Below are 15,003 nucleotides of genomic sequence, written 5' to 3'. Positions count from 1 at the left end.
AAATAAATATGAAAAGGGAGTCATTGGAAACACAATAACCTGCTGTTAGTTCTTGCTAGTAATAGTCAGACGCTACTATTTATTACCTAATTATTCATGTTACTGTATTTCCTGCAGTTCAACAGTATTTTTTCAGGTGCCTGGTTATTAACTATTACACATAATCAAAGATAAAAACCAACTTAAATGTATATTTAGTTGGATGTCTTTACTTAATAGGCAGTATAGACCATTTACCCCCTCATTCCTCATCAAAAGATCCTGACTGTGTGTGTGTGTGTGTGTGTGTGTGTGTGTGTGAGAGAGAGAGAGAGCGAGAAGGGGGCGGGTCCTTCCGAAACTTACGATAAGATTTATTTATAAAAATAGGAACATGTAAAACTGCTGAAAATAATCAACTTAACAGTGTAGTTGTGCATTTGATTGTAAATGTATGGATTAATGTTTTAGATCAACTAAAATAACAAACCGAAGTAAAATATTTGACTTCTTCATTTACCGGAGTCCCATCATGCATTGCGCCACAGCAATGGATCGCTAACCAACGTTAAATAAACGTGTTTTTTTCTTCTATTACATAATAATCCCGTCGTGTTGTGATTTATCAGCGTGTCTTTGTTTGCACGTCATGTGACTTGAGTTGTTGTTTAAGTGACTTTAACAGCAAACCATCACTGAGGAAGGTTTTGCCGCGATAGTGTTCGGTCTCAGTGACCGTCAGCAGGCAGATCACTCTTGGTTCTATTCAGATCGCATAAATCTTTCGCCTTTTACTAAAGATTTCCGTGGAGAGGACCAATAAGAGTATAACTCAATTTTTTGATGCCCTGCGCAAGCGGGGCTTTCCTTTACATGTTCAAATAAAAAAAGGATGTGGAAGCATTAGAGAACCACCTGCATATGACATGGTATAGCGTTTAGCATTAGTACATGTACAGTGTATTTGAACTTTCTCTCTGATGTGTGTCTGTGCTGATGAAGTACTATAAAGTAGTTTAAACTCACCTCAATATGACATTCAAACGCTGCTTATAGTGATACTAGTCCATTGAATATTTCAAAATAGTCACCAAAAAATAAAGATATGGTTTAAAGGTTTTGTACATCTTCCTTAGTTATGGTCTAAAGCATATGGTCTCCACATTACAAGGAATATATTTATATATGGGGGAATGCTAAACCTTAATTAAACATTTCATTGAATGTAATGTAATTGATTTATTTGTATTTTACTTTGAAAAACGTTGTTTGTTGTTGTTGTAGATGAAACAACCCAACAACATATAATGTAGTTAAAACTAGCTACATTTCTTAATACTGACATGTAAATGCTTCAATAGTAGTAATTAAAAAACATAATATATATTAAATATTCTTCATGAGTACTTTTGATCATTTAAGTATATTTGTACTTCTGTACTTCAGTAAAACTCTGAGTTCAGGATGTGTACTTGTAGTTTAGAGTATTTCTACATTGTGGTATTTAAACCTTTATTTAGATAAAGGTCGTGATGAGTGTACTGAAGTACATGTTTTGTGGTTCTTGTTCTTTACTGAAGTATTTCCATTTTTATTCATTCGTATTTTCCATATTTTTCTGTTGACTGACTATATTCTTCTCCAATTGTAAAATACATACTTTTACTTTCGATACTTGTGGAAGCAGTACTCAGATATTTTACTCTAGTAAAAGTAGCAATACTGGAGTATAAAAATACTCTGTTACAAGTCAATATCAAAATATACTTAACGCACGAGAAGTAGAAGTTATTATTCTGCAGGGTATGAATTCACCCACGAGGATCAATAAAGTTTTATCTCATCCTTTGATAATAGATTGTAATTTATTTGTTGATTTATTATTTATATTTTTAATCTGAATTTAAAAAGCGACCAACTTTTACATTAGTAAAGTGTTTAAATACTTCTTCCAGGACCACTAGAATGAAATGTCATATTGTTTGTTTTGACTGTTTAAATGATAATTCGGAATTACAATTTGTGTCCATAAAAGTGTAATACCACCTTTAGTCTCTAAAGGAAATATTAGTACACAGATCAAATTTCCTGCAATACATATGCAGATACATACATGCAGTCAGGCAGACAGACGGACGGATAGACAGACAGACGGATAGACAGACGGATAGTATTGCCCCAGAGCACCACTATGAGCGTCCAGCCCGTTAATAAATGCAGCAAGCCTTTTAAGTATGATTTCCTGCCCTTCCTCCCCGGTTCGTCCCACAGCTCCTCCCGGTTAAAACGTGACACACATCAGTTGTGTGACAGGTCACGTGACGGTAGCATTGATCCGGAAGGAGGGAGGGAGGAGGAGGAGGAGGAGGTGGAGGTGGAGGGAGGGAGGAGGTGGGGGTGGCCGATGTTGCCGAGAAACTGCGTCAGGTCAGCCAGAGACAGACTGATTCATACCGGAAGCTCGGTGGTTCAGCTTCAGAATAAAGCTCAAATATTGTAGCTTTGATGCAATCCCTGCTTTTACATGTGAGCCTTTTTGTATTGAGACATTAGTAAGACACTATTTTCCTATAAATACAACACAAAATCAAACGACCACAGAGTATTATCATCCAAATCTGCTGTTTTTAGCCTCTTTTACCTCCATACTTTTGATGCCATGTGACATTTACGGTTCACTCCCAATGTCATCGGTCTCATCAACCTTGTTTTTAGAAAAAAGCTCTGGTTAACTGGCTGCTCAGCCTCAAACAGACAATCAAAGTTAGCAACTAGCTGGTGGAGAAAGTGGAACATCAAGCAACGAAAACAAAAAGCTAAAATTAGAGTGATTATTGGTGACTTAGATGCATCAGGAACATGTTGATATCACAATACTGGGTGTGTGGCTAACATGTTAGCATGGGGCAATATTTTGTCTGGGATGTGCCTGGCGGGAGGTGGAGAGCTCAGCGCCCTGCAGCAGCGGCTCCTCCAACACCACGCTGCGGGAGAACCAGAACCTGCTGCAGTAAAATTACAGGTTATCTAAATTATTCTGGTGCTTGGAAACACTACCACTTCCGTGGTAAAATCAACACAAAATGAAAGTTCCTTGTTTTAGCTTCAAGTTATATTTAATATTAGAATCCCCTCTCAGTAGGCCTACAACTCACTATAACTACAGCCTCTAAAATGACCATAACATTCAATATTGCCCCTCTAAAACAAACATTATTGGGAAACACTGCAGTCACACATGGGGTCCTTAGACCACTGTGAAGCCTGGTTAAGTTTTATTCTGAATGAAACAATGCATTGTTTGGTGTGGTTGAGATGTTCAAATATACATTTATTTTGCTGTTCTGGTGGATTGGCTTCATCTCCAGGTGACGTGGAGCTTTTCCTTCCTACATAATGTGTGAAGCTACTAATGGAGCATGTAAAGAAAATGCAGTGGAGGGAAAAGCCTCACAGCTGGAGAGGGTCCATAAAAGGCCCACAAGTAATTATATGAAATTACAAAAGCCTAAAATGACTAGCTGTTACCCCTGTGCCTACTTCTAAGGCTGGTGCATTTATTTAATTACTTGTTTGTACATTAAAATTCAACAACTACTAATATATGTTCACAAAGACACTAACATACATATATACAGACATACATGTACATGCATTTACATGAAAGGTAAACGTTATAAAGCAATGAACGTACTGTGAAATTCATAGCTTACTGTTTTAAAATGTGCATACTAGGGCACATTACACCCCATTTTGCTTAGAGGTGTGGACTAGAGATAAAACCCTACCCATTAATAATCTGTCTAATAGAAATTAATGAACCACTTGCCATGTCCTGATTGAAGTCCAGCCTCCCAATTGACCATAATCCTTGAATATATTAAAAAAACAGACTTCTCAACCTGGGATTGTTCACATAAACCAGTCAGATGCTTTCCTATCAGTTTAAATATAAAATTTAAGTAGAATGATGCGGCTTTATTCTATTAAATATAAAGTCCTTTCTCTCTTTTTTTCCCCCTGACATACCCCATTAACATATCAGATGGACTCATTGTACCCCTTTGATGAATAGCGTTGCCTTCATGGTATTGTTCGATGATTTTTCACTGCAGAGAAAACAGCTCTGTGGATATATATATATTTGCAGCGTCGCTGTCCTGTGAGAATCATGTATCTCTAAAAAAAAGCTCAGAAAAAAAGCCCTGTTTTCAGCTTCGTTTATCAGCTGATGAGGAGGCTTTTTATAGTTTATTCAGCTTAAGAAGTAGGAGATTTTTCCCAACACACAAAGGAACTTCCTTCTTCAGTTAGTCACAAACATTCAAAATCATCAAATTTGCAGATTCATGGTTCTTACTGGACAGGAGGGGGATAAAAAAATGTAATCTGAAAAGTAGACAAATGTAGCAGAGTAGAGGTGTAAAGTTGCATACAATGAAAACACTCCTAGCCCTATTACCATTATTTGTAGTAGTAGTAGTAGTACCTCTGATTTATACGTAAGTAGCCTACAGTACTTACCGTACTTACATCACCCCTGAAAACGATGTATTCAAACTATAAAATGCATGTATAAAATATAGATAAAACGTATAATTGTATCTGAAATCTGAATGATTAATTGGCTTAACTCAGTTTGACCTCAGGTTTTGCTCTCAACCCCGAGGTTTTATTTTGAAAAACGTCACCAGAAGTGGTCCGTTCCACCGGTAGTCTTGACGCTGGTTCGAGACCAGTCCAGCTCGGCTGCATTCCTCCTCTCTCTAAAGCCTGACCGATAGAGACAGAGAAAGAAAAGAGGGGGGAGAGAGAAAACGCCGATTATTATTCTCTACCGTGTTGGATTTTAAAGAACCAGTCGACTCACACCGGACAAGGCCACGAACGAATACCCTCGTCAATCCTGCTCCGGTTGGACCTACAAAAACGACCCTGAAAAAGGCGTTTTTTTCCTTTAATAACGACGGGACTTTGCCGTTAACGTGCATGTGTAGCTCAGCTATCAAAAAGCAGCTTCTTCACGGCGGATATCTCCTTTTTTCTTTTTCTTTTTAAATGAGGATTTGCAAGATGGCTGATGACAGCTACCCCTAACAAGGACAGAAAAGCGACGTCCCCTTTAAGATTAGGAGGGTATTATTTATTTTTTTGGTTGTATTTCTAATTAGTTAAAAACATATAAAAAAAATATGGCTGCTTCACATAAATAATGACCGTCCTCTCCGGTTGATCTAGTGTTTATCTGTACCTGTGCTGTGGTAGAAAATGGTGAGGTGACGTCTGAAGATAATTTACACCATTTATTCCAGATAAGGAAGTAGAATAAATATGTTGTTGTCTAAAGGCTGAGGTTCGTAAAGGTGTAGGCCAAAGAGGACACGAGCTGGATACATTGTAACAATAATCTGTGCGCGAGGAGATATTTGATAGATGTGCCTCTGCAACAGAAGCCAACATTCCTGCGGATCCTAAAAACCCTTTGTTTTGTGACGCGACTATTAAAACGATTAACTATGCAGTAAACAGGCTCCAAACGATGGCTCCGGTATGATGCTTTATTTTATGTTTAATCAGATTAAAAAGCCTTTTGTTGTCGACAGAAACCTGGTAGGGGAAGAAAAGAAAAAAAAAAAAAGCCGAGAGGCCTTGTGTACAGATATGCGAGCGGAGCTCCACATAGCAGGCGGTATTCATCCGATAGAAATGTCGCTTCTATGTTAGATTAAAGGGTTAAACAGTCGTTAAACAGCATTTCTTGTCTACTGCCAAAGCGTCGCTGCTTGTATGTATAATTAAACTGCAGGTGGAGGCTCCTCGGATACTTATTTATGATTCAGCGGACAAAAGCATCGCGCTGCGCCGAGATTATTGACGGAATCAAGCGTCCTTGAGGTCCAGATAAATACAGATTCAGGGTTGTTGTTTTTAAAAGACTGTCTTTGTGTGAATAGTAATCAGGGGTGTGGACTGGACTGAAGCGGTCCCGTTTCTCGTGGTTTGTTGGTCTGAACCGGTCCTCAGTCAATCATAATCCGACGTTGGAGTGAAGGAAGCTCTCAAGGTAAAAGGGCCTGAGCAGGCAGCAGCAAAAAAAAAAGGATCAGGTGTTTTTTCATGTGCTACACAGAGATTGATTCGCCTCGTGATCATAGAAGTCATTATGTAGATGTTTAAGTTAGCTGTGCCTTGCTTGCTGTACCTGTAGTTGACAGGCTTTTAGCTTCCTGTAGGCCTATAAACACACAGAAGGCCGTGTATGTGTGTGTGTGTGTGTGTGTGTGTGTGATTTTAGAGGAAAGGAAAGCACCGTTTACTGTAATCTGTAACGTCAGATCCTGCTGTGTGTGTTGAAATCTCCGAGGTGTTGTCATCCTTTCCCTGAAGCCTTCTCTGGTCAATTTTCTGGATATTTTCCTTCATGCTGCAGCAATAAGCAATACTGGTCACCTGTCAGGGAGTCTCGTTTGATTTGGTCACAAAGGGTTGAAATATACAGGCTTGATCGTTCAGGGCGGCATCGAGGGGGGGTTTTGCTTTTTTTAAAATCTTTTTCCCCTCAAGGCTCGTTTTGAGAGTCGGCTTTCCTTCGAGAACAGAGAGGCCTCGAGGTCTGGTAGAAGCGGGGGAACCGTTAGTGTATGCCTGCCCGCACCATGATGGCCTCTGACATGGCTGAGACGTGGAGGAACTGTTTCGAGGAGGAGCTCATCTGCCCCATCTGCCTGCACGTGTTCTCAGATCCCATCCAGCTGCCCTGCAAGCACAACTTCTGCCGGGGCTGCATCAGCGAGGCCTGGGCCAAAGAGTCCTTGCTGGCCCGCTGCCCCGAGTGCAACCACGCGTACGCGCAGAAGCCCAGCCTGGAGAAGAACCACAAGCTGTCCAACATAGTGGAGAAGTACAACGCCCTGAGCGTGGAGAAGCCAGCCGCGCCGGCGCTGCAGTGCATCCTGTGCCGCCGAGGCCCGCCGCTGCCCGCCGTGAAGGTCTGCCTGCGCTGCAACGCCCCGTGCTGCCAGTCCCACGTCCAGACGCACCTGCAGCAGCCGTGCTCGGCCCTCGGGCACCTGTTGGTGGAGGCGGAGGCGGTGAAGGCCTGGACCTGCCTGCAGCACGACGAGTACAGGCTGTACCACTGCGAGGCCGAGCAGACGGCGGTGTGCCAGTACTGCTGCTTCGCCCGCTGCCACCCGAGCCACGGCCACGCGGTCACGGACGTGGAGCTGCGACGCAACGACATCAGAGTAAGAATCATGTATCCTACACGTACACTAAGCACATGCATGTTCACTTCAGGGGGTTCCAGCTTCTAAGCTTCTCTGATAGTAAGCTAAATATCTTCTGTCGGTAAAAACGTTTAAAGACCTCGCACTGCACTCTGGGAAACAATGATGTACATTTCATAGACTAATCCATTAATCGAGAAGGTAATCGATTAGTGTTTTTGCACCCTGCTCTCTGGCGGAAGATAACCGTCAGTTGTTGCCCTGCTTGCAAGAATTTGTCAATTCATCGGTGATCAATACGTGTTGGCTAAGTGCCCACTCAAGTACCAAAAGGGAGCCTCACACAAGCCAGTGAGGTCATTTTTTATCCAAGCAAATCCCACCAGAACAAAGGGAATATCATTCTATTTTTATATTTAGCCAAATAAAAAACAACTAGGGGGGGATTCTAGGGCCCATCGCTCATGTTTTGCTTAAATCAATTCCCTCCATCAGAAGCAGAATTACCCATTTTTAAATAATATTGCGTTTTAAGTATATATTTTTTACCGCCTGTGTGAGAGTCTTGTGCATTTTTCCGTTGTGATCCACTCCAGCCTACGTTCTCATCTGTTGGAATGACAAACAATGCAGTCGAGGGTGGAACAATGAGGGGCCCTCAGAGGGCCTTATCTCCCCAGCACAGGTGCATCCTAGCTCAGGGATCGCCAGTTGTGAGGGAGGGGAAGGGGGATTAAAGTGATTCGTCGCCTGATTCTGCAGTCTACTTTATTAACCTCTTCCCTTCCTGGGGGTTTGGTGCTGGCTGTCGTCGGTTTCGGGCAGAGGTGGGATTGGTTTTCCTCCCCCCTGTCTCCCCCTTCTCCCTTTTTTAAAGGTGGTGTGTGTGTGTGTGACCGGGCAGCTTAGTCAGAGGGAGAGCCACGGAGGCCTCACTGCTCACTGACTCATTTTGTTCACCTAACACCCTTATTTAGGTGTCAACTGTGTCATGCTAGGGTGTATATCCTGCTGGTAATGCTATGACTCAGCTGTATGTATAGTTAATCGGTTGCCTGAGGCACAGGAGGCTGGGACCTGTTCTGAATATAAAAACTGTTCAGAAAGCCGTCACATAGACATCTTTTTCCTACGTCCTCTTTATTCAGGACGGTAGGAACAGCACAGGTGAACTTGACAACATTAACGATGCTTCAGTGTCGCAGTTAGCCAGCATCCACTATACCACGACCTTCCTCAAGCGGAGAGCAGCCATCTTTAATGTTTATTAAATACAAACGCCCGCTGTGAGAAGATGCTGATATTAAACGGGTGTAATGTTTACCGTGTTAACCATCCTATAGTGTGTTAGCATGCCAGGGACAGCAGTGCCTTTAAAGCTAGCATGCTCACAATGACAAAGCTATTATGCTTCTTAGCATGCTAATTAGCACTAAAAGCACAGCAGCTGAGGCTGATGGGAATGGGATTAGTTTTTGCCGGTATTTGGTCATAAATTAAAAGAATGGCTTCAGCTAACAATTATTTAATTTGTCTTAATCTGATTAAAATGCCAGTTATGATTTCCCACGGTCCAAGGTGATGTCTTCAAATGTCTTGTTTTGTCCCACCAACAGACCAAAACTACAAAGATACTCATTTACTATCGTATAGGACTAAGACAATTCGATTGGGCTATAACCTCCACTAAAATCAATACAATTAAAGACTATATAATCTTTAATGAGTGGCTGTTGTTCAGGCCTAAAATAATCATTGAGTTTAGCCATGTTAAACACATGGTAGTGACTACTGTAACATCGTCCATGTTGAATGCAATATCAAGAAATGCAGAGTGGACCCCCCCCCCCCCCTCTCCACACACACCACCCTACAGCGACTGCCCCCCCCCCCCCCTCCCTTCTTTGCTCTTCAGATCCATCAGCCCCCCCCAAACTAAATTCACCTCTCCCACCGTCCACCAGCCACTCCAGGCGAGTACCGACCTTCCCTCTGGCCCTGCTCTCCTGCTCTGATGGAAAAGACGCTGTGGTGAAATGACAGCTAAAGAGCGCCCTCCCCTCTTTATTACCCCCCCCCCCCCCCCAAAAAAAAATTATCCCATACATGTAGTTGCTACCCCCCTCTGGGACGCTTCGGCCCTTTCGACCCCGTTTTTCCCCTGGCTTCTGCTCGGAGCCTAACTCAATCAATCGGCACAACCAGGTCACAGTCCTGTGTGTGTGTGAGATATCTAGGGCAGTGGTTCCCAACCATGTGCCACTGAGGCCCAAGACTACACAGGATTTCATTCCTGTTGAGCTCTACAGCAGCTGATCACTTAATGAAAAAATCAGCTGCTCTTTAGTTTGGAATGATTGGATGATGATGAGGATGGTATGTGAACAGATCGGCAGCCTGTGAAAAACAACTGATTATTGACTTGTGGGATTAATGATAGATTTAATCCAAGTATGTTTTGTGTACAGTTAGGAACAAGGACAACAAAGCTGGACAAATAAAGGCAGAGAATAGACGGGAATATTATGTACAAGTATGTGGAACAAAAGCTGTATATAAGAATAAAATATATTGTATAAATGTATATAAAAAGCACAAATGACCAACAATAAAATTAAAATAAAGCGTCTTTTTACATCAATGTTTTTATGCATCAAAAACGGCATTATAATAATGTGAGCAGTGGCGGTTGGGGATTGGAGGATTGGTGTAAGAGGGTTATTTGTCAGCAAAAATGTCAAACATTTGCTGGTTTCAGCTTCTTAAATGTGAAGATTTGCTGCTTTTGTTTATCTTATATGATAGTACATTTTTTTTAAATAACCCCACGGAAATTACAAGGGTCTATTTTTCAAAAACTAATTTTCTACAGACTAAAAGCTAAGAATTAAACTAATCGATTCAACCGGGAATGAACGGCAGATTAATTGATAATAAACATTGTACTTCGTTTTGTGACTAAATACCTGCAGAACTTCTGACAATCTGCCTCGGCTAATTTTTAATTATCAATCCTTAGCACGCCAAGACACTACACTAAGATGGTGACCATTAGCATTGCGAGCACGTTAGCATGCTGACATTAACATAAAGTACAGTCTCACAAAGACCGAACACTCTTTACTCTTTATTTGAATCTAGAACGTGTTGGCGGTGCCACATCATTTAGCTCTGGACCGTCTTATCGGCTCACTTCTCGATCATTAAATGTTGATTGAGGATTATTCATATCTCGCATTAAATATTCATAACATGAAGGATTAGCAAATCTGTGTCAACGACATTCCTGCTCTCAGACTCGCTGTAGGGAACGACGTAAAGAATCGGCGCTCTCATACGGAGCCATTAATTACGTTTTTTAAATTCATTTTGACCTCAAGCTGAGCCAGATAGGCATCTTCAGTTTTAGCCTGAGCTCCTAGAAGTAAACGAGTGTTGTTGCCACAACACCGCCACAGCTTCCACCGCGTGAATGCAACTTTTAAACGAGTAGTGGGAGGAGAGCGGCTGGAGCTTTTTTCTGCCTCAGTATGTCCATTTATCTGTCCAGCTCCCCCAACATTAGTCCTCCGCTCGCTCTAATGCAAACACAAAATAGCTGTTGGTTGCCATGTCAGCACCCCCCCCCCCAGCAGGGATTATGTGTTGTGTTGGGGACTAAATTAGCCGGCTCCCGAATTCTAATATCTAATATGAGGAGGGGATGCTAGCTGAGGTCACAACCTCCTGAAAGCTGAAGACTCTCTTTCTTTCTCACCTCACAGCAAAGCCTGTTGAGACAGCAGGAGCGCGTTGAGGAGCGAGTGCAGGAGATCGAAGAGCAGCTCTGCAAACTGGACTCTGACAAGTGTGTGGTGGAGGTGAGTTTTTTGTTTTTACACCCTGAATCTTTTGCCGTCAACGCAACTACACACATTTTCCGACACAGCGTTGCATGATACAAAAGGGACATTTGAGTGGATTGATGTGTGTGTGTGTGTGTGTGTGTGTGTTTCTCTACAGGACAGGGTGTGTGAGCTGAAAGAGGAGGTGCGTCTGCAGTACCAGCGGATGCACCAGCTCCTGGAGGAGGATCTAGGTCGGACTCTGGAGGCTCTGGACCGGGCTCAGGCTCGGTTCTGCCAGGAGAACGCGGCCCAGGTTTTGGCTCTGGGCGAGCAGCGCCACGAGGCCCAGAAGCTGCTGAGCTCCATCCACACGGCCTTCAGTAAGGCGGAGGAGCTGAGCTTCATGAAAAACACCAAGCCGGTTAAAATCCTCACAGACAGGTGAGAGCAAAGTTTTCCTTTTTTGCCTGTGGGTCCAAGCTGACGTCTTATCTTGAATTTTGCGTGACTCTTGGCATTTTTTGCAGGTCTCAGGCATGTGTGGGCAGCAGTATACCTCCTTACAAAGTGGGGAATCTAAACTCTAAACTATTCCTATCTGAAATCTCAAAAAGAGAGAAGAGCTTGAAGAGAACGCTGGAAGGTAGGATCTCAAAAAAACGTTTTAATGGGTTTTAATCCAGGACATGAATGTGTTTTTATTTAAATGACCACTTTCCTCCTCTTATTTCACACCTCTTCTCTTCTCTCAGTTCCCCTCACCCCTCCCTCGACCTTCCTGCAGTCCGTTCCTGCGTATCCCAGCGGTCAGAGCTCCGGAGCAGAGAAACGGAAACATTCCACTGCCTTCCCAGAGGGAAACGGGAGCGTCGGAAAGACCGCCGCTCCGGGTTTCAAGGACTCCTCTTCCTCATCTTCTTCCTCATCGTTAGCCAAACAGCCCTACCTGGGCTCCGGCTCCGCCTCTGGAGAAGGTCAGTCTACCAATCAGCAGCCTCTCGGGCCCTGCGGCCCGCCTCACATCAGCGAGGGCGGCGGGACGGGAAGCGGAAGCGGCTCTCTGACCAACCACCATTCAGGCTCCGTGTTCGCCTCCTCGCACTTTCCTCCTGGAGGCAGCGGCTCCTCGCACTCCTCCCAGCAGGCCGTGCTGCCTCAATATGGCGGCCGTAAGATCCTGGTGTGTACGATGGATAACTGCTACTGCTCCGGAGTGCCCTCGGTGTCGGGCCACCGCGGCCATCCCCCGTACCCACGCTCTGGCTCTTTCCCCTGGGTCAGCACCCAAGACTACCCCCCTCCTCCCGGCCTGGCCTCTGGAGGTCCGTCCATGCAGGGCCTGGCAGTGAGGGACTGGATAGACGCCTCGCAGACACACAGACATGCAGATTTTTACGGGCTGTATGGGCAGCCCTCTACAAAGCACTATGTCACCAGTTAACAAAGTAAACACACACACACACACACACACACACACACACTTGGATATAGAGACAGGCACCAAAATAGCACACCGTTACCGTCTTATTAACCAGAAAAAAAACAGTTATACTATACACACAGTAAAATATTAAGATTTGTACACACACACACACGCACACACTGATCTAGAACATGTACACACATTCGGGGGCAGGGTTGATCTCTTATGTGTTTTTATTTTCTTCTTTTCTTTATTTTCAGTCGGTGTTTCATGTAGTGTATTATACGTAAAAATGCCAAACCAACACGTTCAATCTGGCACAACCTAGCTCAGCGTTTTACACATAAACAAGAGAAGCCTAAGAGGAGAGATTGTGACATGCATCTTTTTTTTTTTTTTTTTTTTTTTATAGAGCAGAAGATGGATAGAAAATGAACTTTTATTAGAAAACGCCTCTTCGTGGCTGCTCACTGACGCTAAAGGGAAAAGAGATAAAAACCGTGCAGTGTTGAGCTTTCCAGTTTAGCTCCTCATGTTTCTCTCATATAATCACCCCTCTAGTTGTACTGAGATCAATTGCCTTATGTTATTATTAGCGTCATATTTTTTTGTTCTGCCCAGCTCTCATTGTTTAGTAGATCCTCTTTAAAGAGGGACTGCGCGGTCCCTTCGTGTCTCTCGTTTCCATCATATGGCACCTCTTCCCTTCTTTCCTGAGTTCAGGGATGGACCGTACGGCTTGAACACAAAACGCTCTTCCATGGAACTCCCACAATGCACTCGTGGACGCCTTGTTATGCCTGGACTACAGATGCTGCCCCGCAGAGGGACACTGGAGCTGCATCTGAAGGGCCGGTTGACCCTGGCCCAAAGAGTTTTGAGGATTTGGCCCTTATTCCTAGCACTCCCTTCCTGCTATCAGGCTTCCCACAGGACAGAAAATCTTCTTCTGACAAAGACTGTTTCCATTTAGTAATTACTCTGACTTTATGTTATTTGGTACATCTGTAGGTTTCATGCTTGTCTAGAGAGACTCTTTGATTTTAGAGGAAGAGGCAAAACTGGACAGACCAAACCAATCAAGCATCTGGAGGATCTGATGATGCTGTAATTGTACTTCCTGCAGGGCAAAGATGTCACTTCCTCTCAATAAGCACACGAGCTCTTGGCTTCCTGTTTGCAGCTGAAATCATGCAAGGAAGAGTTTTTTTTAAAAGCACTCAAAAGAAGAACAATGGGGGGGTGGGGGTAAAATGTATGCAGTTTTAAAAATGAGTGTATGGAAGAAAAGAAGGGTGGGAGGAATTTTTTTCATCTACTTTTTCTAAAAGAACAAGACTGGACTGCGAGATGTAAGCAATTGTCGTCATCCTAAGAAGGAGCCGTTACAACCGTCAACTTAAAGAGAAAAAAACAACAACAACATAAAAAGTATCTTTTTTTGTAAATATTTTGTGAAATGGAAAAATTACAGACGTGATTTGGAGAAGGGTTCCAAATAAACAAACACATTTAAACTGGTCTCTGTTGTCAATTCTGTATGTGCATTTTCTTTCATCTTCATTTAAAGAACAAGGGCGGTGATATTCAACATTTTTGTTATTGTGCATTTTGCCACGAGCTCCAGCAGCAGCTTCAACTTTTGACAATAGAAACACTGCTGCTCTGTGTTTGGGAGAGGATAAGTTATTATCCTCGTGTTCTTCCTTCTTATTTTGAGTAATAATAATAAAAATTGCTTTATTTATATAGCACCTTTTTAAAACGGTTTACAAAGTCCTTAGACAGAAAAAGCAGCAAATGCAATAAAACAGAAAGCTTAACAGTGAGAAACTAAGGTAAGAGATAAACCTTGATAAAACAATACAATAGATAAAACTAAAAACCAATTGATACGATGAAAATAAATTAAGAAACAAGAATAAGCACTAATTTAGTCAAATAAAATATCAATAAAATAAAGCACTAATGCGACGTCACATAAAAGCCAGTCTGTAAAAAATGGGGTTTAAGAAGTGATTACTAGTCTTTTAAACTACCACACTATAGACTCACAAAGTGTTTACAGTCTGATGCTCTGATAAATATATTTTTAAATACCCGGCATCAAATTATGAAACCACGCTCTTTTTTTTTGGCAGAGTTTGGGTCATTTTTGTGACCATACGTTAATGCTGCATTCATGTCATGTTAGAGTCGTACAGCGTTCATGTCTTCATCAAATTTGAAATTACAACTCAAAAACTTTTGACTTTTTTAACATTATGTTATATTTGACTTGGAAACCAAACAAACGTGTCAACCAAAGTCTATTGTTTTGAAGGTGCTTTGCGACATTTTGGGCTCTCAACACGGTGGTGGCGGCTCGCAGCTAACAGTGCTAACCGTGCTAACAGTGCTAACCGTGCTAACAGTGCTAACCGTGCTAACAGTGCTAACCGTGCTAACAGTGCACTCGGCAACAAAGCACAGAGAGCTACTTCCTCCTCTGCTCAGGTAAACATTACTCCACTTTATCTTTACACAGCAAACAGTCGTCTGCAGC

The 15,003-nt window shown here is 42.7% G+C and overlaps 1 protein-coding gene and 1 non-coding gene across 2 annotated transcripts; both read left to right on the top strand.

Annotated features, from left to right (window-relative positions):
- The first annotated feature begins 729 nt into the window (after positions 1-729).
- Positions 730-843, top strand: LOC142952171 (U5 spliceosomal RNA). Its single transcript, XR_012954655.1, has one exon. It is a non-coding gene; the product is annotated as a U5 spliceosomal RNA (small nuclear RNA).
- Positions 844-4,687: 3,844 nt separating this feature from the next.
- trim8b (tripartite motif containing 8b) lies at positions 4,688-13,975 on the top strand. The gene is made up of 5 exons (XM_076093989.1): positions 4,688-7,226; positions 10,973-11,068; positions 11,211-11,476; positions 11,563-11,678; positions 11,788-13,975. The coding sequence occupies exons 1-5, from the start codon at positions 6,621-6,623 to the stop codon at positions 12,474-12,476; spliced, it is 1,773 nt and encodes a 590-aa protein (XP_075950104.1). The 5' UTR covers positions 4,688-6,620; the 3' UTR covers positions 12,477-13,975.
- The last annotated feature ends 1,028 nt before the right edge of the window (positions 13,976-15,003 follow it).

The sequence above is a fragment of the Anarhichas minor genome, unplaced genomic scaffold (genome assembly GCF_050575085.1).
Source record: "Anarhichas minor isolate MPS153535 unplaced genomic scaffold, ASM5057508v1 ptg000017l, whole genome shotgun sequence".
Lineage (NCBI taxonomy): Eukaryota > Metazoa > Chordata > Actinopteri > Perciformes > Anarhichadidae > Anarhichas > Anarhichas minor.
This window is presented reverse-complemented; position numbering and strand designations above follow the sequence as displayed.